Here is a 19837-nt window from a genome sequence, read left to right on the forward strand (position 1 = left end):
GATACGGTGGTCATTGCATCTGTGACATCAAGAACCTTCACTGGTTCTGAACTCCCCCCAAAGTACTGGCCGGAATTAAACCTGTTGTACATTCATAGATGCCTCCTATCCTTCTTGCCCCTGACACACTGCCATGCTCCTATGTCATGCGCGTCTGTTCTTGTGGTTTCAGTTTCTGTGCCGACCTGCACGGATTGTGCCGAGTGGACGTGCAGAGACAACGTCTTGGAGGACATCAACAAGAAAAAGCTTCTGACCACAGGATATTACGGCATTGAGCCAGAAAAACCCCAGGGTAGGTACGGCAAGCTACCTCAACATCACAGGGAGGGAGGTGCGGTGTGGGGGATGCTAATGCGGGAGCTGCCTATGACTGCATGGGCCACAGAAACCCCAGGACAGGCAGGAGTATCCACCTCAATGCTACAAAACAGGAGATGGGTGGCCAGAGATGAAAGAGAGGGAAGCTAACATGAGAATATTATTCCAAGAAACCCTAAAGGGCTCTTGACAGAGTGGAGTGGGGTGGAGAGTTAGCTGCGAAGAAGAAAGAATTAGGCTTTAGCTGGTTGATCTTCAGGAGCTCCAGGGTAGACTTGAACATGGGTATGGAGCTGCAAACTTGGGAAAAGACAGGGCAATATTCAAGCATGAATTGCTGTGAATGGATGTGCAGAGGGGAAGGACTCGGCGGATTGAGGTGATGAAATACCAGGAGATGGGTTTGGACTCATCCGCAGCTGGGATAAGCTGCACTAAAGGTTGTGGGGGCCTATAGCAGATAAGAACTTAAAGCCAATGGTTGATGGCGAGGTGGGTATTATTGCCATAGGATAGACGAGTGGATACATCAGGACAGCAAGCGCGAGGGCTCTGCTATGATGAAGGGAGAAGGAGAGGGGCAAGTGCCTGAAGCTACCGTTCTGGGTATTAGAGGAGGAAGCAACAGCAATTCTGAGGTGTTTAATGATATTACAGGACAGAGTGAAGACAAATGTGCAAGGTAGTGCGAGAAGAGCATTCATTTTGGAAATAGGTGTAAGACTGCAGAAACCGAGTGGTAGCTGGCAGGTGCTGAGCTGGAAATAGCACATTAAGTATGAGAGAAAAGAGGTGGCAATGTGTGTAGTGAGATGTGAGAGCACTGAGGACAGGGTGATGAAAGGTACCCACTAGTGTGAAACGAGGCAGTGGATGGCAGCTATCAAAACACAAAGGTGCAGAGATATAGCATAGGGAAGGGAAACAACACAGTGATGGTCTTGATGAGGCCAAGAGGGCGAGGAAAGTTGCAGGGGACCTGTAAATAGCAGCACAAATCTGTAGGACAGGTGGGTCTGAGGAATGCACCACGTAAAGGCAGACAGGGGGGATTGTAGGTTGGAAGCAAGCCAGGAATTATGGCACTGAAGTAGAAAAACCAGGGGGGGGGAAGCAACTGAAGAGAGTCCAGTGTGGGTGAGGCAGCTGCTCACATATAAGACAAGAGGTAAACTGAAAACTCAAGGTGGGTGTGGATGAGAACTTAGCCAGGGTGAAGAAGCTATCCAGAGGCTACCCAGCCCAGAGCCAGGGTGATTATGATCACATATGAAAAAGAATATGGGTATGGCAGCATGGAGATGGAATATTGCTGGGTAATTGGGGGTTTTGCCAGATGGAGGGGATGAGACATGGGAAGTGCAAAGCGCTGAGTGTCATGGAACATCTGCAGAAAGTTCTGAGGCACAGAGAAGGACCTGAACACTGGAATGTAAAGAAAGATGAAGTTGGATGAGCCAAGCCTCACATCTCAGTCAGCTACCACTCAATAGTCCAGGATAGGCGAGGGCCCGGCGCTCGATAGAGTGGAGTGGGGAGAAGGTTATTACAGCACAGACTTTAAGGAATGCCAGGATGGAGGAGACGAGCTGACATGGCAGAGTGGTGAAGAAAGAGCAAAGCAAAGAAAGATTGAGGGGCAGATCTACAAGGAAGTGCCACAGCGTTGCACTGCAAGCCTTTTGGCTGTGCCACGCTGCGGCACTTCCGAAGCACAGGGACGCAACATATTTACAAGAATATGTGTCATCCCTGCACTTGTGCACAAACTGCAGCCATGCACTGGTGCAGGCACCCTAGCACCGTGGTGCAAGGATGCCTGCATCGTGGGGCGATTGTGTTTGTGCGGGAAGGGGCACCTTCCTGTAAAAAACTAATAACTTAAAGTAATTTTCCTCTTTCAATGCGTGCTGTAGAATGCAGCACGCATTGAAAGACGAAAAGACGAGGAGAAATGAAAACCTTTCTCCTCGTAGCGCCTCGCTACGCCACCTCTAGGGTGGCGTAGCATTCAACGCATCTCCAGATTTACGATTTCTCATAAATCTGGAGATGTGTCTTGTTCCATGAGTGTTGCGTGGGAACACCCACAGCAACCCCCATGGAACGCCCCTTCAATGCAGAGTGCTGCGTGTGAAGGGGCCATATTTACAAGGAGAGGAAAAGTCATGCAGGGTGGAGTAGGAGCCCCTGCACCACTAGTACGTCACTAAAAGTGACGTACTGGTGCAGGGGGCTTGTATATCTGACCCGAAGTACTTAGTAGTACAGCAAAGAGTAAAGTAATCTCAGGGTTGGTAGAAGAGAGACTCGCGTGTCGTGGAAGCAGAGTTCAAGTGATTAAAGTTTTGCAGCGGGATATTACAGAAAACTGTACATATGCAGTGGCAGTGGTGAAGTACTGAAAGATGAGGGGATGATTTGTACAGCACTGAAAGAAATTGCACAGTTGAAGGGGAGAGTAAAGGACCTGAAGTGGGAGGAAGGCAAGGTGGGAAGTAGAGGGGAAAATTACAACATTTCGATATATCTAGGTTAGGAGACATGGAAAGGTGAGGAGAGAACTGCTTTAAAGAAAAGGGTAAGTGGAGGTGAACGGTTGAACATGTTTAAATGAGTGGACCTGGGTCAAGCATGAACATTATGGCTTGTGTGGTGGTGTAAGATGAGCAGATGAGCTCTGGGAGAGAGGCACTGTGACGAATCGCAGTACTGTGGATACTGCGTCATGTTGTTATTTTATTTTGTAGTGCGCACAGCTACCCAACAATGGTTTCCCAGCGCAGGCCATAACAGAAGATAGGAGAATATCGGAGATAGCAATGTAGGTTAAAAAAACAGGTTTTTATTGTTTCCGGAAGACGGGAAACAGCTTCTCCCTCCTCATCGCATCGGGTAAGGAATTCCATAAGGTAGGCCCAAGAAGAGAAAAGGAGCGGCCTCCCATTCTCTACAGTTTAAACCTCGGGATTTCGAACAGTTCTCCTGATGACGAATGAGCAGACGTCGGGGGTGGTACTCATGAACCAGATCTTGTAAATATTTGGGGGCAGAGCCGATCTTTATTCTGAACATATAGCATAAGGCTTTAAATTTTATGCGATGTTCTACCTTGAGCCAATGCAGCTCTCTCAGGGCAGTTCTCTCTAGGATGCAGATGTGTACATTCTGCATCCTACAAGGGTTGAGCAACTCTACAGATTAACTGTATGCTTCTCTTAATGATTGATTGTATTCTGTTTCCACTGCCAATAGGAAAATGCAGCCACGGTGGGTACTTTGACGAGAGCACCCACCGCGACCCTCGCGGAGGCATCAACAAGGACAGCACGTCTCCAGTTTTCTCTCCCCACCACTACCTCCACCATGATGCTGCTAAGCTGGCCCAGGAGGCGTCCATCAGGTTTCTGCGCGAGCTCCGGGCGGAAGTGAAGGACAAGCACTTCATGAGGTCATTTCCTGCTCTTTGACTCTTGCCCCCAGCGTTCTGCTGCGCGTGTCCTCCAGTTTCTTTCACCATGACATGCGCAGTCACATTGAGACCTGCACTCTTTTGGTGGTTGAGAGACGGGTAGACAGTTGCAACTTTCTTCTAGCTTTTTCAGTTTCCAGCTTGCTTCTTGGGGAAGTGCCCATCCTGAGCAAGCACAAAAACCCTAGTGGGGTCTACTTGTTGCAAAGAATGCTGTGCTTCTAGAATAAGACTAGCACACTCTTCTAGTCCCTGAAACAAACAAGGGACAAGCAAATCAAGACCCTGCTTGAAAATACATATATTTAGTTACTGTCCACTTCACCTTTTCTGTTGGTCTGGAAATGCTTTGCCCACAAACTAGTGATGGATGGAATGATGGCGGTCCGTGAGCAGAGTAGCTCTCGTGGAGTGGTGTCGCTCACTGGTTAGAGGCAGCATACCGGGAAGCAGAAGTCGGCCCGGGACCAGGGTTCAATTCCCGATGCGACAGGGTCATGGACCAGGGTCAGCGGACTCGATAATTCTCACTTCGGTGCCTACTCTCTAATCAGGGGTCCCACTCGGCAACTCTGGGCATTAGCTTGCCTAATCTCCACAACGGCCCCATCAACGCCGGGGATGCCTGGCTCCACCTTGGGGACCCCCAGCAGGGACCATCCCACAGGGAAAGCCAGACGGGTTCCCCCGCGTTATACAGCGCAAGGACGCTGGCTGGCAACAGTGCGCTTTACAAGTAAAACATTACATTGACTTTACCAAGGTAGAGGTAAATGAATGAACAATGGAACTGGTCCAGTTTGTACGGCAGTGCTTCCACAGCAATAGTATTGATTTTCTTCTTTATCAGAGCACATACAAAGTAATGAGGGGCTTACTTACAAGCCCCTAGAACCGCTGGTGCGCCACTTTTAATATGGGAAAAAGTGGCGTAGCTGCAGCGCAAGTGGCTTGTACATAAGCCCCTGAACCTACACGCAATCACTGTTCCTACTGCACTGAACGTTTATCTACTCCCTGATGAGGTGACATTGAGTGTTCTGAAACACGTTTTGGAAAATATTCTTTAGGATCCACTCTGAAAGAAAAATAAAGAATTATAGTGATTAATAGCAAATTTTACACAGAGGGGTTCTGAGTGATTTCAAACAGACAACAAGAGCGAAGCTCAAGTCTGTGATGTGACTAACAAGGTGAAAAACATTCCCATAATTCAATTTTTACTCATTTATATATAGACGGGCAAACATTATCTGCATCTTCTGTCAACTGGTATGCATGGGCAAAGGAGCAATGGAGAAGCCATAAATACCGTGGCACCTCCGCCCTGTTCCAAGTAAAAAAAAAACTTAGCCTCCTGCGACCCACTCTACACCCTGTGCACTTTCAATAAATCAATCAATCACGGGTTTGTTAAGCGCGACTACTCACCCAAAAGGGTCTCAAGGCGCTGGGGGGGAGGGGATATGGGCGGCTCCAGGGTGTTACGGTGCTTCGTCGAAGAGTCAGGTCTTGAGTCCCTTGAAGAACTTGTCAAGTGAAGGTGTCTGTCGGTGGTGGAGAGGGAGGATGTTCCATGGCTTGGCCGCAAGGAAGGAGAAGGGGCGTCCTCCTGTTCTGGTCTTCTTGATGCATGGTACCATCGCAAGAGAGAGCTGGGCAGAGCGGAGGGGATCTTTGGGGTGCATGGAACGAGAGGAGGTGGTTCATGTAGGCTGGTCATGTGTTGTGGAGGGCTTTGTGGACATGGGAGAGGAGCTTGAAGGTGATTCCCTTCTCGACGGGGAGCCAGTGTAGTGTCCATAGGTGTTGGCTGTTGTGGCAGTGGCGCAGAAGGTTGAGGACTTGCCTGGGGGTGGCCTTCTGGACGTTCTGGAGTTTGCGTTTGAGGTTCTTGTTGATGCCGGCATAGAGTGCGTTGCCATAGTCCAGTCTGCTGCTGATGAGGGTGACAATTTTACTGTGTTTGAGGGAAATCCAAATGAAGGCATTTCGGAGGAGGCGGAGAGAGTGGTAGTAGGAAGAGGTGACAGCGTTCATCTGGTGGTCCATCTTGAGTTCAGAGTCCAGGATGATTCCAAGGTTGCGCACATGGTCGTGGAGGAGGGTGGTTCCCGAGGGCAGGGGGCCACCAGGGTCGTTCCAGGCGCTGGGGTCTGGGCCCATGATGAGCACTTCGGTTTTGTCCATGTTAAGTTGTAGGCAGTTGTTCTTCATCCACTTGGCGACTGCTTCCATTCCTTCTTGAAAGTTGTGTTTGGAGATGTTGGGTTTGTTTGGATAGGGAGAGGATGAATTGAGTGTCGTCGCCATACGATACGATGTTGAGTCCGTATGATCTGACGATGGATGCGAGTAGGGCCATGTAGACGTTGAAACGGGTAGGGCTGATGGAGGATGCTCGCGGGATTCCGCAGGTGGTCCCTGTGGGTTCCGAGAGAAAAGGGGGGAGTCTGACCCGCTGTGTTCTGCCAGAGAGGAATGAGCGAATCCAGTCAAGGGCCTTGTTTGAGATACCTGTGTCGTGGAGTCTGCAGGCTAGAGTCCGGTGTGAGACTATGTCGAAGGCAGCGGAGAGGTCCAGGAGGATGAGGGTCACAGTTTCTCCGCTGTCAAGGAGGTAGCGAATGTAGTCTGTCACAGCAAAAAGGGCGGTGTCGGTGCTATGATTCTTCCTCAAGCCTGATATGGAGGAGTCGAGGATGCTGTTTTCTTCTATGTTGACTGTTGACGACTTTTTCCATGACTTTGCTGGGTACGGGAGTAAGGAGATCGGTCTGTAGTTCTTGAGGTTGGTGGGTCCGCTGAGGGTTTTTTCAGGAGAGGGATGATCTCGGTGTGTTTCCAATCATCGGAGAAGGAGGCGGTCTCGAAGGAGCAGATAATTATTTGTCGAATCTCTGGGCGATGATGTCTGTGGCTCTGTGGTAGATGTGGTGGGGGCAGGGGTCCGTGGGAGCCCCAAAATGGGTCGACTTCATAGTCTTCATGGTGTCTTTAGTGCTGAGGGCAGTCCAGCTGTTGAGTGTCGGCTGCGTGTTCTGGGGAATGGCAGGTGTGGGCTCTGCGTGGAGTTTGTTGTCATCTAAATTGTCATAGATGGTCTTTTTTTTAGATGGAAGAAATCGCTGAGTCTTACACAGAGGTCCTGGAAGGGTAGGATGTCTGTAGTCTCACTTTTGGGTTGGGCGAACTCTTTGATGATGCCAAAGAGTTCCTTGCTGTTGTGTGCGTGGGTGGAGATTCTGTCCTGGAGTACTTTCTTGCTTGAGTGTCTGATGAGTTTGTGGTGAGCTGTGTTGGCTGCTTTGAAGCAGTCAACGTCATTTGTGGTTTTGGAGTTCCTCCATAGCTTTTCGAGGTGTCTGCAGGTACGTCTAGATTCTTGGAGTTCTGTGGGGGATCGATGTTTTCTTGAGGGGGGCGATGGTGTTGGCGCAGTCGGTGATCCAGTTGTGTAGGTTACAGGCGGCAGTGGTTGGGTCGTCGTCTGTAGAGGTGGGAGAGGAGCTGCTGAGCGAGACGGTGAGTTGGTCATTGGAGATCTTGTTTCAATTCCTGCGCTGGCAGCTTGTGAGGACGTTTACGGGTGATGTTGGTTTTGAAGGTGAAGTGGACGCAACAATGGTCCGTCCAAGAGAGTTCGGAGGTGTGGCTGAAGGTGATGGCGTTTCTTGCTGTGAAGATGGGGTTGAGGGTGTGTCCTGCTGAGTTGGTTCTGGTACGATCTGTTTGAGTCCGATGTAGTGGAGGTTGTCAAGGAGGAAGACAGACTAGGGGTCTTGGAGGTTGTCGAGGATGAATTTGAGATCTCCCAACAGGGTGTAGGCGGTGGAGCTGATGGCTTGCGGGTGATGATGTCGGTGATGGAGTTGTAGAAAGGTGCACGGGGTCCATGGGGTCTGTAGATGAGGGTTTCCCAGAGGGTGGTGGACGGGTTGGTCTGTATCTTGAAGTGCAGATGTTCCATCAGGTCTTTGGGCCCATCGGTGTGGGTGCTCAGGCAGACGTTGGACTTGTGAGCGATGGCGATGCCCTCTCCAGGGTGCTTGGGGTGGTCCTTCCGGGGAACCTTGTTGTCTTCGGGGATGGCAATCACAATGTCAGGTCCAGAGGAAGCGTTCGTCCAGGTTTCAGTGAGGATGGCAACGTCAGGGTGATGCTGTCGATGAGGGCCCAGAATTCCGCTGTGTGTCTGTGGAGGGAGTGGGCGTTGAGGAGGATGCATTGCAGGGTTTGGTGAGCAACAGGGATGATACTGGAGGGAGGAGGCGGGTCCCGGGTCTTAGCAAAGGTGAACAAGTGTTGGCAGCTGAAGGGTCCGTGGGTGTCGAAAGGTGAAGAAAGCTTGCAGTTATTGTTCTTGCCGGTGTTGAGTGCGTAGAGAGCTCAGGAGCAGTAGCGCTGGCGGGTCGGAGGGCCAGGGTTGCTGGCGCTGGTTGCGAATGGGAGCAGAAGGGCTTGCCTTTAGCGCACCAGTGGTGAGGTTGCACAGCTACTGCCATTAAGTAGTGGACAGGCGGCGGGTGCGACAGCTGGGAGGCGGGAGGGGCCATGGGGCAGCAGTGGCAGGCAAAAACATAGGCAGAAAGCGCGGGAAGGAAAAATATAAAGTAAAGAGGGTAAAAGAAAGACGAAAGGAAAAGTGGGAAGAGAGTTGAAAAGCAAAGGAGGAAAAAGTGGAAATGAAATGAAAAAATGGCAACAAAAAACAGGGCACTGACGTAAGAGACAGGAGCGGGGCGAGGCACAAGCCTCGAACCACGGTGAGCCGGGATGCAGGGAAGAGACAATACACGGTGGAGCTGTGCACAGGGAGAGCAGAACTCCGACCAGAATGTCAGGGGTCTTGCTCCTTCCCTTCCCTCTCCTTACGGAGCTGTTCTCCCTTCTTTCCAGGGCTGCTCTGTCCAGCTCTCAGAGAGCCCAGCCAGGACATCCTCCACCCTTCTATCACATAGCAACATCAGCTATTCCCCAGCTATGATTGTATGTTATGTGTGGCCATTGCAAATCACCTATCACTGTTTTAACTGCTACGAAGGGAACAGAGGATAAATCAGAGAGCCATACAAAACATGGCCTCTCCTCCCTGTCCCAAAGGTAGAAAATACAAACCTGTCCTCCTGTCCACCACCCCTACCATCCCTTGTGGCATCTCACCCTTTCCATTCCAGTAGCTCTGACAGAGCCAGCCCTGCACTGACAGGCTCTCAGACACACAGCCATAGCAGCCTGAAATTCATGTATGAATGATACAGCAACAGTGAGAAACACCTTTTATTTCCCCCCCCCCCCCCATTCCTACCTCATAGCAGTGAATACCCAGGTTTAGATTCTGGATATTCATTCTAAAGGCTTCCAGTGGAAGTCATACACAGCAATATTTTTGTTGCCAGACTGAGAAAACCTTTTGGACTTTCTTAAAGGAAAACACTTTATAAACATACTCCTACATTGTTTGATGTCAGGCACTTGATCCTTGTGTTACATTATTGATTAATGGGGCTTATTTATGAAAACTGTTGCATCACTGCGTGAAAACAGCGATGCAACAGTTTTCATTGCACCCTCCTTGTGACATTATGGATGACCCGTATTTACTGTAGAGCACGTCTTGTCGCAAGGAGTGACAGATGCATCAGGAATCCTGACGTATCTGTCGGCGCAAAAGTCATGCTTTACTGGAGTTGTGTTGCAAGCGTGACACAACTCTAGCACTGCATGAGGCAGGCCCATACACATAGCACTGTATCACCTTTACACCTGCTATGAGGCAGGTGTAAGGTTTTGATGCAGAGGCGTCCTAGAAGTGGCGCAGTGATATATGATAGATTTCACTGCTCCACTCCTACGAGGCTTTGTTGTGTCAGAGCGCCCTCTCATACATTATAACTGACGCAGGTATATTGTGGTGCAGGACTTTACAAGGTGACGCATCTGTCTCCTTGTAAAAATGTCGCACGGTGGTGCATTCTTTATGCCGCCACTGCTTCACGAAAAGTGACGCAACGGCAGCGCAAAAGTGTCGCAAGAGGCTTATAAATAAGACCCTAAACATCTATAGTGCAACGTAGGCTTCAAGGGTGTTCTTGAGCTTCTGGAGAACCTCCCACGTGATCCAGATATTTCCTTTTACGCTTACTTTGTGAACTTGTTATTTTTAGTTTATTTTGGGCTACACTGGTTCTCACTCCATGTCTACTTCCAACAGACTTCTAAACATTGGCTCGTCCATGGGTCTGAGCTTCGTCATCGACACCACAGGCAGCATGGGCGAGGAGATCACGGCAGCCAAGCTGCAGACCCGGGCTATCATCGAGAAGCGACGCTACACACCAGAGGAGCCCGACTACTATGTACTGGTACCCTTCCATGACCCAGGTAGAAGGGTTCCTTGGGACAGCCATGTCACGTTTAAAGAATATTTGTTTTTGCATGTATTTGGAGCCAGGCATTTAGAATTCATGTGGTTTTTGGGATATGGATGTGAATTGCAGTAAGGAATATAGAGTGTAGGTGGAGGGCTTGTGGAATGTGGAATGTTGGTGGTGAGTAGAGATTTGAATGTGGGGGTAGTTAGAAGCAAGCACACCAGGGGGCATAATTAACTGCTTGTGTTCCTGTTGCTGTGGGCATTGGTACAATGTCATACTCACCTGAACTCGGTTTACAGAGATGCTTTACTTTATCACAATGGCGTGGTGGATGTAGCAAGGGACAACATGGTGGTATCACTAGTGGGTGTAAGCAATGAGATAAATAAGGTACCGATTTATAATTAAGCAGGCAGCCAGCCATTCTACCATGCGGATGGAGAGGTGTCACCGTCATGGTGGGTCCTGTCAATGCATTTTACTGTTTGCAGCAGGGCTGCGTCAGAAGGAAGCAGCCCTGCAGCAAACAGTATTCTTTTTTTCTTTTGGAAAGACAAAAAGTAATGCTTCCCTCACCATGGAAGGCTTCCCCCATGGTGAGGGGAGCATTAGAATGGTTTTACACTTCCTTAGCACTACGTTTCACCTGGCGGTAATGAACAGTAGCAAATTACGACATGTCCACCCATCTAAATCGGGTGGGTGGACATGTAGCCATTTCTCTGACAGCCCTTACTCCCCAGGACTGTCGGAAATGTTTGGCCACGAGGAGACAGAGTAGTCTCCACCGTAGCCAAATTTTGCGACAGAGTACCCTCTCCGCCAATATATAAATCAGGACCTTAGTTAGCACATGAGGGTCATTGTGGTATGTCCGGAACTAGGAAAAAAGAATGTATGTCCGGAACCAGGAAAAACCATTTTAGGTGGGCAAGTATGAATTCTAAAATTGATAAATTTCTGAGACTGTCAGATTTGTAGTCGCAGAGATAAATCAGCTGACGCATGTTGTGTGCCAATTATTCTAGTGCAATTTCCAGATGGGTCGTGGAGCAAAGTTGCTATAAAAACATGATGGACCAAAATTCTCTTTTACCACAGAAGGAATCATAGGAATCATCTTCCCTCATTTTGGTAGATTATCATTCAAAGTGACCTGAGGTTCGAGTGGTCGGCAATGTAGTATCAGAAGTAGTGGTCAATTTTTTCGAAGATATATTTTGTCGTGATGGCATACATAAAGTGCAACCATTTATAAAATGTAGCGGTATTCGGAATCCTTGTGTAGCTTTGTATCATACAGAGGCAAGTGGTCAAGGGGAACGGTTTAACTGAGCGGTAAAGGAAGCCATTTAGTTGGCGCTGAACTCTGGAGTGTATTAGAGGAAGACATTGCAGGCGACAATGTTATCCTGTGGAGTGACGCTCAATGCGGTTAGTGGGAATTCGCCATTTTCATTACTGAGAGGAAGGGGACCAGTTGCTACGCTGGTTCAATGGTGGCTAAGTCATCACCAGGAAAAGAAAGGGACGTTTGCCAGTCATATGGATTTGAGGTAGAAAGTTTCAAAGGCTTGAAGAAAAAATACAACATTGATTAAGAATTCGGCTGGATTGTAGGAATGGTAGTAGTGAGCTTCTGAAAGTGTATGTAGGACAATGGTTGAGGATTAAGAAACCGATGGGTATATTTACATCTGAATAGAAAGCGTGGCGTTAAGCAAATATTGTTAATGCCACACTTCGCCATTCTGAAAACACAGGGATGTGCTGTATTCACAAGAGTGCAGCTCATCCCTGCGTTTCCCCCTGCGCTAGCGCGGAGTTCAGCTGCCTAGTGACAACACAAGCACCATTGCACCATAGTGCAAGGTTGTCTGCTTTGGTGGGAAGATTGTTTATGTGCAGGAAGGTTCCCCTTCCTGTATATAAACAATCTTTAAATGCCGTTTTGTAATTTATATGCACAAGGCAGCACACATGGAAAAAGCAAAAACAAGGAGAAATAAAGCAGTTCTCCTCGTTTCGCCTGTTTAAGACCAAATTATCCCTGGTCCTAATTTTGGCGCTGCCTCCTATTTACGCTGCCCTTATAAATAGGGGGCTGCGTCAAAATTGGTGGATGTTGCGGCGGAACGCCCACCATATTACCCGCTGCCCTCCCCTCTCACGCTAAGTACAGAGTGAAGTGGTGCCTTATTTACAACATCACTGAAAGTGACGTTATGATGGCGATAGGGGCTTGTAAATATGCCCCCGGTTTGGTGTGTTGAGGAATGGCTGCTCCAGCAACAAGATAAAACTGACATTTATCGTCTACAATAACAGTTTATTAGTAAAAAAAAAAAAGGAAAAGCAAAAGTGAGAGGCCAGCTTGCCTACAACACTTAAAAGGCCTTATTTACAAGCCGTTTGCGCCACTTTTGCGTCATTTTTAACATGGGAAAAGTGACGTGCGGGAGGCGCAAGGGCCTTGTAATAAGCCCCAAAGAATTTAACAAGCGTAGATTTGCCATTGTGTCTGGCTTGCAGCAACAGAAGACCTAGCATGGCGCTAGGATGCCATGTATGTGAGATGGTGACGCAGAACATTTCCAAACGATATCACTGCTGACGGAATATAACGTCCATTGCCTTGTGAGCATCTATAGTAAGACCTGTAAGCTGTGGAACCTATGAGCATCTGAAAACAGATAACTGAGACTGTCTGCGGCCAGCCACTGATAAAAAAAGGTATAGTGCAATGAAAAAGGATTACTTTCGGTACATAATGCAGGTTTGAATTGTTGAATGTGCCAAAAAGTCTGGGGAGAGATTGTACCTTTCATATGTAATATAAGACCTTATTATGACTTTGGCGGTCCTTCTGTGGCACCACCACCACTCCGGCCGTAGGAGGACCGCCATGACCATTGAGTGCCCACCCGCCAGAATCAGGTTTGAATCCAGGACAGGCGGGCCTGTCATAGTAGAGCCAAACATGCAGCCCACCGCCGTGACGACACGTTTCGAATTGGGGGGCATTTACAGAGGGGCACAACATGTGTCCCTTGCATGCACCCCAGGCCCCGGAGTATCAGGGGGCACAGCTAGGGCTCCCTTAGTTGCCTCTCTGCCACCCTTTTCATGGCGGGCTCACCACCTTGAAATGGGCGGTGGAAAGGGAACTCATAATATGCTCAGCAGTGCCGCAGCGGCACCGCCAGGTCTTAGGGCCCATTTCCAGACCCCAAGCACAGTGGGATCCTTGATTCCTGTGGAGCCTGCAGTCTTTTGGCGGTCCGACCGCCACACTCATAATACTGCAGGCCGGTCCGCAATGTGATGGTGGTTGGACCGCCACCACAAATATGGCCGTCCTGCGGACCGCCATACTCGTAATAAGGTCCATAGTCTCGTGTGAATTGAATTGGTATCCGACGAGGCAGAATTTTACACCAAACAACCAATAGCATGAGGTGAGCTTCTATTGGCAGAATCAAGGTTTGATTGACACAGTTTCAAGTCATGTCAATATCTGCATTGGGGTCACCCAAAACACACATTTTGCAAACTGGAAACACTAGGTCACGCGGATCGTTGCACTGTTATGCCAGACTTACAAAGGCCTCTTACAGAACCTTTTCTTTTTATTGAAAGTGCGGCCTTCGTGTCCTCAGACCAGTATTACCTAGGGCGGTCCCAGGTGTACGAAAGTGATGTGAAAGTAGATAAATCCTAACGTTAAAAAACAGGGGGGCATATTATCAAGAACAGCGTTAAAATTATTGCTGCTTTAGCGGCAGGAGACTGCCGCTAAAGTGGCGATAAGGGGCTTGATAATACGCCCTTGTGAATTCCCATAGAAGCCCAGGTTCACACCAGAACATGGGCTTCTATGAGAATTCACAACGGCGTATTATCAAGCCCATTATCGCCGCTTTAGCTGCAGTTTCCTGCCGCTAAAACTGCGATAATATTATCGCTGGCCTTGATAATATGGCCAACAGAAACTCCCTGAAATTGGCAGGTTATAGGGTAGTGAACTAACTACAAATGGCACCCCTGCCATTCACTGCTTACAACCTCTTGTATTGCATCACTCATGTTAAATGACTTCTCAAATTTCCAATGACCCTGCTGTACTCCAGGTGAGAACTAACCGAGGTCCTTACATAGAAGATATTTGTTTCCACTAAGCAGGGTACGTGAATTCACTCTGGTGTAATTGTGCATAAAAAACGTCATCTTTTCAAATACTCACTCTGAAGTATTTGATTTTAAGGGTGTACATTTGTAGGCATATTTTAATTCTGGGAACAGAGAGGATGTGAAACACCTGCCTGCGTCTGCCCTGGTCCCTAAAACTGATGAATAAGTGGCTAAATCAGAGATGGCACATCTGGCACGTAGGTAAGGCTGCAGTAAAGTGGCACAAACGTTGCACCAGTTGCATGAAAGTCGGATGTCACATGTTAGATCCAGTAGACTCACACCCCCACATAAGTGATTAAAAATAAAACTGGCATAATAGCTCTCCTTGAGCACAAGGGGAAGAGCAGGATGAACACCAAATATTATAAACTACCCCGTCCGACACACACCAGCCTCCAGTAGCCACCCACCACATTCCCCAACCTCCAATATCCACCCACCACATTCTACAGCCTCCAATGGCCACTCACCACATTCCCCAACCTCCAATAGCCACCCACCACATTCTACAGCCTCCAATGGCCACTCACCACATTCCCCAGCCTCCAATAGCCACCCACCACATTCTACAGCCTCCAATGGCCACTCACCACATTCCCCAGCCTCCAATAGCCACCCACCACATTCTACAGCCTCCAATGGCCACTCACAACATCCCCCAGCCTCCAATAGCCACCCACCACATTCTACAGCCTCCAATGGCCACTACCACATTCTCCAGCCTCCAATAGCCACCCACCACATTCTCAAGCCTCCAATAGCCACCCACCACATTCCTTTGCCTCCAATAGCCACCCACCACATTCCCCAACCTCCAATAGCCACCCACAACATTCCCCAGCCTCCAATGGCCACCCACCACATTCTCCAGCCTCCAATAGCCACCCACCACATTCTCAAGCCTCCAATAGCCACCCCCACCACATTCCCCTGCCTCCAATAGCCACCCGCACCACATTCCCCTGCCTCCAATAGCCACCCACCACATTCCCCAACCTCCAATAGCCACCCACCACATTCTCCAGCCTCCAATGGCCACTCACCACATTCTCCAGCCTCCAATAGCCACCCACCACATTCTCAAGCCTCCAATAGCCACCCACCACATTCCTTTGCCTCCAATAGCCACCCACCACCTTCCCCAACCTCCAATAGCCACCCACAACATTCCCCAGCCTCCAATGGCCACCCACCACATTCTCCAGCCTCCAATAGCCACCCACCACATTCTCAAGCCTCCAATAGCCACACCCACCACATTCCCCTGCCTCCAATAGCCACCCCCACCACATTCCCCAGCCTCCAATAGCCACCCACCACATTCTCAAGCCTCCAATAGCCACCCCCACCACATTCCCCATCCTCCAATAGCCATCTTCCACATTCCCCTGCCTCCAATATCCACCCACCTCATTCTCCAGCCTCCAGTAGTTGCCACCTTCCACACAGGTGCCAGCCTGAGGATCCAACATGCCATATTCTGTGGGCGAGGGCTAATACTACATACACATTCAGTGCACTGCATTTATCACAAAACACTTCTCTTGGTCCTTTGTAATTAGCTTTTTCGAATCCATGGCAGAAGTATGAAATGCTCCAATCAGGGGAATAGAAGACTTTTTGGATCTGCTGACTGTGGATGATTCGTGGTGGGAAGACAGGGGGAATTTAATTCCAGAAACCTTCGCCCACTGTTATCTAGGAATGCGATGAAAGGAAGAGAACAGATAACTTGTCACGCAGCGCTGCAAGTCATCTTGCTGCACTACACTGCGTGACAGAGGAAGAGCAGGGATGCACCGTATTTAAGTCAATATGGCTCTTTCCTGGCTTTTCCCCTGGCCTAACGCCCTTTTGGATGCCTAGCGCCAACGCAGGCACCCTTCCACCATGGTCCAAGGGGGCCTGCGATGCAGGCAGGATTGTTTTTGTGCAGGAAGACCTTCCTGCACAAAAACAATCCCAAGAGGCGTATTCCTCTATCTACGTGTGCTGCATTCTGCAGCAGACATAGACTGGGGAAGTAACAAGGAGAAAGAAAGATATTTTTCCTAGCTACGCCTCTCCTGGAAGGCGTATCTTTTTGTCACATTCCCAGGTTTACAAGATCTAGTAAAATGAAAAGGTTGCAAAAACCATGGGAGGTGCGTGGGAACATCCATGCAACGCCCATGCAACGCCCATGGAACGCCCATGGAACGCCCATGGAACGCCCATGCAACGCCCATGGAACGCCCATGCAACGCCTATGCAATGCCCATGGAACGCCCATACAACGCCTATGCAACGCCCATGGAACGCCTTCCTAGGGCTGAGTAAGGCAGTGCAGTGATTTGCTCTGCCTTGCCTTACTCCAGATTTATGGAGTCACTCAGGGCCAAGCAAAGTGGCCTTGGACGGCTTAATAATACACATGTAATGTTTGCGTCACTCTTTCACCGCAGTGCGTGGTGCAAGAGTGACGCAAACCGGCTTGTAAACAGGTCCCCAAGTATAGATAAGAGCTGTGACAGTTGCACGCTTGCACTACTGCAAGGCTCTGGTTTGAGCCTTCCATTAATTCTGGAATTCTCACGCTGGCTGCTGTCACGCACAGGAAGTGACCTGAACCCAAAACTAGTGCCAGTAGGTTTTCCACTGATGGGGTGAGAAAGGTACCTCATTTTAATCGACTCCTATTGGGAGGGGCAGTCAGACATCCAATAGAGGATGTGACATTTTACCATTGACTTTAAGCCTGGGCGTAGTTCGCAGTTTTGCTACGCGGACCTCCGCAAAGTTACAAAAAAACTTTGCGAAGTTCCGCAAGTGGCAGAGTGTAGTGTGAACTGCTGCTTGCGCTGCTCTTCCTGCCGCTCGGGTAGAAATTCTGCCAGAGCAGCAGCTCGTGCTCACTATTTACCGTTCGTGAGCGCGAGTGGGGAAAAAACTCCGCTGCACTACGTGAAGCGGAGTTTTCTGCACACCGCGAGCTCCAAGGGAGCGCAGAGTGCAGAACACTCTGCAAACTCCGCAACTGGAGTGGAGTTCACCGCCCAGGCCTAATTGACTTGCAATAATGTTAAATGAAGTGCTGCAGAACAGCGATGAACTCAGTGTAAGAACTTTTTCAGGATAGACTTCTGTCATTTCACCAAGGGCCCTAGTGACTTAAGCACACACCTGAACAGGAAGAGGACAAAAAGAAGGAAGAGCCTGCTGCTGCCTGCTGGGAAATGACTGGGTCCTGCATTACCGTGTGCCCAAGCTTTGGAGGTGCTCCTCAGGGCAGCTTCCTGTGTTTCCAGGTTCAAGGAAGGGCAGCTTTCTGGAAGAACCAACAAACTGGTTTGAACTGGAGTTTGGCTAAGCCCTGGTTGGGGTGAGTGGTTGTCTTTGCCTCCCACTGCTGTCTGTGTCCTCATATCATGGAAGCAGTCTGGGAACTTTTAGGCATGACCAGGAGGAAGATATCCAATATTCTGATAAGTTGGGATTTTTCAACCGAACTGCTTTGAGGCCTAGGCTATTTGAGAAAAGTACAGCTTTAGCTGAGATTTTCCTGGTGTGTACTACCCTGATCCTTTTGCTACAAAAAGCAAAAATTCAGCAGAGAATGTATCCAGCCTCCTGGAGCTTTGTCCAGACATGGCTCCCTGCCTAGCCCTACATGAAGGTTTTCAGTCCCAAAAAAATACTTGAGGAGATCTAGCAAAGGCAAAATGAAATTTGGTGGCTGCGGTTCTCAAGATTGGCCAATTTAGACTTTTGTGCAAAATCCCAAGGCTTCTGTGGGACGCCCGCGGCTTATCCAAGGAATGAGCCACATGGAACTCTCCTTGACAACTGTGTCCTGTTGGTTTGGAACACGTCAAGCTTTCGTAACAAGACTAAATGCAAACATATAGTGAAAAGTGGCCAAGTGACTTAGACGGTTGCAGATTTGAAGTTGGTCCCACTCAGAACATTTAGTACCAATAGGTATAGGTGGCGGTGGACCTTTGAGTATTCTGACAACAGAGTCCGCGGGGACTCTGTCGACGGGGCACTGAAGGTCCGTTACTTTTCAAGTGAGGTGGGAAGACCGACGGTTTGGTGGTCAGTGGACTACATCATGCTTGTGACTGCGTAACCTGTGTCTTAAACTCTAACTAAGGCCCTAAGTCTGAGGGTACACCTGTTAATAGGTTTGTACCGCTAGGCTTTAGCTGACCTGTGCTCCATCAACTCGTTAAGGCCCCTGTCGTACCCTGTAAGCTAACACTTGCTTCTTTTTCATATTATTTTGTGGGCACTTACTTGATATTTTCTTCAAAAACGTATAGCTCTTGATCGGCATAACCATTATGTATTGTTTTTTAGTACATTGGTTTGGAAATTGTACTGTTAAAATTCTTAAACTTAATATTGTTTTGGTGCTGCTTAAAATACTTCTTTCACATTTTCTCTGAGTTAAACCTTTGGCTACGCCTCATTAATATTCTATTTTGTCCCACCTTGCTTGCCTGATTCTTTCCTAAAGTTTATGTTTGAATGGTTGGAAAGATAACACAAATAGACCAGGGGGGAGATAGATCTCCACAGCTTGTATTTCATGTTTGACACTTTAGATAGCCATACAATCATATGCAGTATTTTCTGTGACACATATCGACCATGGATCCCAGCTAGGCCACTATGGGATACTCTGTCTTGATTGCATTTCCCTCTGTTCAGCATGTTGCCATCTTCTTTGTAATAAACAAAGGTAGAGAATCACCTGTAGGTAACCAACCAGAAAATGTAGACTGACCCTTATCTTAGCCACATGGCTTGAGCTCAGTCACCTCTCCCCTTTCATGGATTAAAGGAATGAGCACAGTGATATTCAAGACTGTAAATATGGTTTAGCCTCATGAAATCACATTTGTTGAAAGCTTGAAGTCTCTTGGTGGTAATAGATAGAGGTTGATATGGAATCCATACTCCTTAAATGTTTGACCTTTCCAGTTACTGATGCATCAATTCTTCCTCCCTCCAGAATACGGCCCAGTGTACAAGACCCGTGACGCGGATGAGTTTTGGACCTTCCTGAACAAGCTCAGTGCGCTGGGAGGCGGGGACGAGCCAGAGATGAGCCTGTCTGCTATCCAGGTGTGCATCCTCTTGGAAAACAGATCAAAATGTTGTTGACAAGTTTTATTGATTTTCATCATGAAAAGATCACAATACCATAGATGCAATTCACAAAACATGTATCACTGAGTAGCTAGGCGTCGCACTCAGGAGTACGGTCAGTAAGGTGTGAGACAGATGTGAATGGTTGTAGAGAATGAAAGCTGGTATAAACATCTCTTGGAGGTTCATAAACATATCACTTGGAGCAAGGAGCACTCTCTACTGCCATATGAGGGCTTTTTTAAAGGCCCGCCCTGTGCCCAATCCCTTGCCACGCATGGCCGAAGGCAGTCATGCATGGCAGGGGCTTGAGCACGACCCCACAACTCGCATGGCA

At 48.7% G+C, this 19837-nt stretch overlaps 1 protein-coding gene across 1 annotated transcript in view; it reads left to right on the top strand.

Annotated features, from left to right (window-relative positions):
* The window catches only part of VWA7 (von Willebrand factor A domain containing 7), a 158392-nt gene that overhangs the window by 97519 nt on the left and 41036 nt on the right, over positions 1 to 19837 (top strand). The window contains exons 5-8 of the mRNA XM_086924649.1: positions 173 to 295; positions 3577 to 3772; positions 10008 to 10177; positions 19364 to 19476. Coding sequence (XP_086780775.1) covers positions 173 to 295; positions 3577 to 3772; positions 10008 to 10177; positions 19364 to 19476 — 602 coding nt within the window. The remainder of the gene's footprint in view (positions 1 to 172; positions 296 to 3576; positions 3773 to 10007; positions 10178 to 19363; positions 19477 to 19837) is intronic.

The sequence above is a fragment of the Lissotriton vulgaris genome, chromosome 5, assembly GCF_964263255.1.
Source record: "Lissotriton vulgaris chromosome 5, aLisVul1.2, whole genome shotgun sequence".
In the NCBI taxonomy this organism is placed as follows: domain Eukaryota; kingdom Metazoa; phylum Chordata; class Amphibia; order Caudata; family Salamandridae; genus Lissotriton; species Lissotriton vulgaris.